This window comes from Morone saxatilis, unplaced genomic scaffold, assembly GCF_004916995.1.
Source record: "Morone saxatilis isolate NCDOM2014 unplaced genomic scaffold, NCSU_SB_2.0 Contig9, whole genome shotgun sequence".
Taxonomy (NCBI): domain Eukaryota; kingdom Metazoa; phylum Chordata; class Actinopteri; family Moronidae; genus Morone; species Morone saxatilis.
In genome coordinates, this window is record NW_023340268.1 from 3002363 (window position 1) to 3003865 (window position 1503).

The following is a 1503-nucleotide window of genomic DNA, read 5'->3' on the forward strand; positions in this document are numbered from 1 at the left end:
CAGCGGCATCAGCCTGGGTCTCGGTGGCGGCCACGACTCCCCGCTCACTCTGACCTCTCTGGGGGTCGACCACAGCTCCGGTCTGGGGATGAACCAAGGCCTCGGCCCGGGGATGGGGATGGGGATGGGCATGTCTTTAGGTATGAGCTGCGGACCAGTGATGATGAGCACCAAAGCAGCCGGAGGCAGGAGAGGAGTCAGTGGACGACCCATCAAGCCCCCCAAGAAGGATCTACCAGACTCCATGCTGCCCCCGCCGGTGCGCCGCAGTAAGCTCAGCCCCCAGCTGCGCTACTGCAACGGCGTCCTGAAGGAGCTGCTGTCGAAGAAGCACGCGGCGTACGCCTGGCCGTTCTACAAGCCCGTCGATGCCTCAACGCTCGGTCTCCACGACTACCATGACATCATTAAGCAGCCAATGGACCTCAGCACCATCAAGGTACAAGGAGCAGGGCGTCGTCTTCTTCTTCTTCTTTAACACTACAGAACAGGGAAGATACATTTGTTTTGTTTTTTAATAAAATCTGTTTTACTCTTTTTGTGTTTAGAGGAAGATGGACGGCAGAGAGTATCGGGACTCGCAGCAGTTCTCTGCTGATGTTAGACTGATGTTCTCCAACTGCTACAAGTACAACCCTCCTGATCACGATGTGGTGGCGATGGCCAGAAAACTGCAGGTGATTTATTAATTCCACTGATTCGATCTGTAATTAAAATCATCAGTGATATTTGTTTTTAATCAAATTCACTCACATGCTGTTTGTGTCTGTTTGTTTTAGGATGTGTTCGAGTTCTGCTTTGCTAAGATGCCAGACGAGCCTCCAGCTCCCCCGAGCTCCTCGTCTTCCTCCTCCTCCTCATCGTCGTCGTCTGAGAGCGAGCTCAGCAGTGAAAGTGAGGAGAGCGAGAGCAGCCCCAGCTCTGACTCCGAGGAGGAGAGGGCCAACCGACTGGCAGAGCTGCAGGAGCAGGTTTGTACCGACTTCATGGAGACGTATTTTCTGTTTCATCTCCTCCGTGTTTCACCGACTCACCTGCTTTTGTTTCTCCCTTCAGCTAAAAGCCGTACACGAGCAGCTCACTGCACTCTCCCAGGGCCCCATTGTCAAACCTAAGAAAAAGAAAGAGAAGAAGGACAAGAAGAAGAAGAAAAAAGTAGAAAAAGAGAAGCACCGGAGGATAGAAGAAGAGCTGCCGCCTATTAAACCGGCCAAAGCCCCGAAGATCACCAAGACTCCAAAACCGAAGGCCAACCGAGCTGCAGCGTGTCCTGTAGTGCCGATAAAGAAAGCACCGAGCAAGAAGAACAACAAGAGCAAGTGAGTGCTGACACCTGATGGACAATGTTGGAAAGGCAGGAAGTCAGACTTTATGTTTAATATGTATTAAAATAAGCATCAATTAGAGAAATAAAGTCTTTTGTTTAGTCTCTTTGTGGGTTAGAAAAGATCCTCAGTCATCTTTTAACACTCTCTCTCTGTCTCTCTGTCTCTCTCTCTCTCT

At 50.6% G+C, this 1503-nt stretch overlaps 1 protein-coding gene across 1 annotated transcript in view; it reads left to right on the forward strand.

The window, feature by feature from the left end:
• Positions 1-1503, forward strand: part of brd2a (bromodomain containing 2a) — a gene marked incomplete at both ends in the record, with an annotated part of 2603 nt that continues 1100 nt past the window's right edge. Inside the window, 4 exon segments of the mRNA XM_035681649.1 lie at positions 1-439; positions 549-677; positions 780-971; positions 1057-1319. Coding sequence (XP_035537542.1) covers positions 1-439; positions 549-677; positions 780-971; positions 1057-1319 — 1023 coding nt within the window.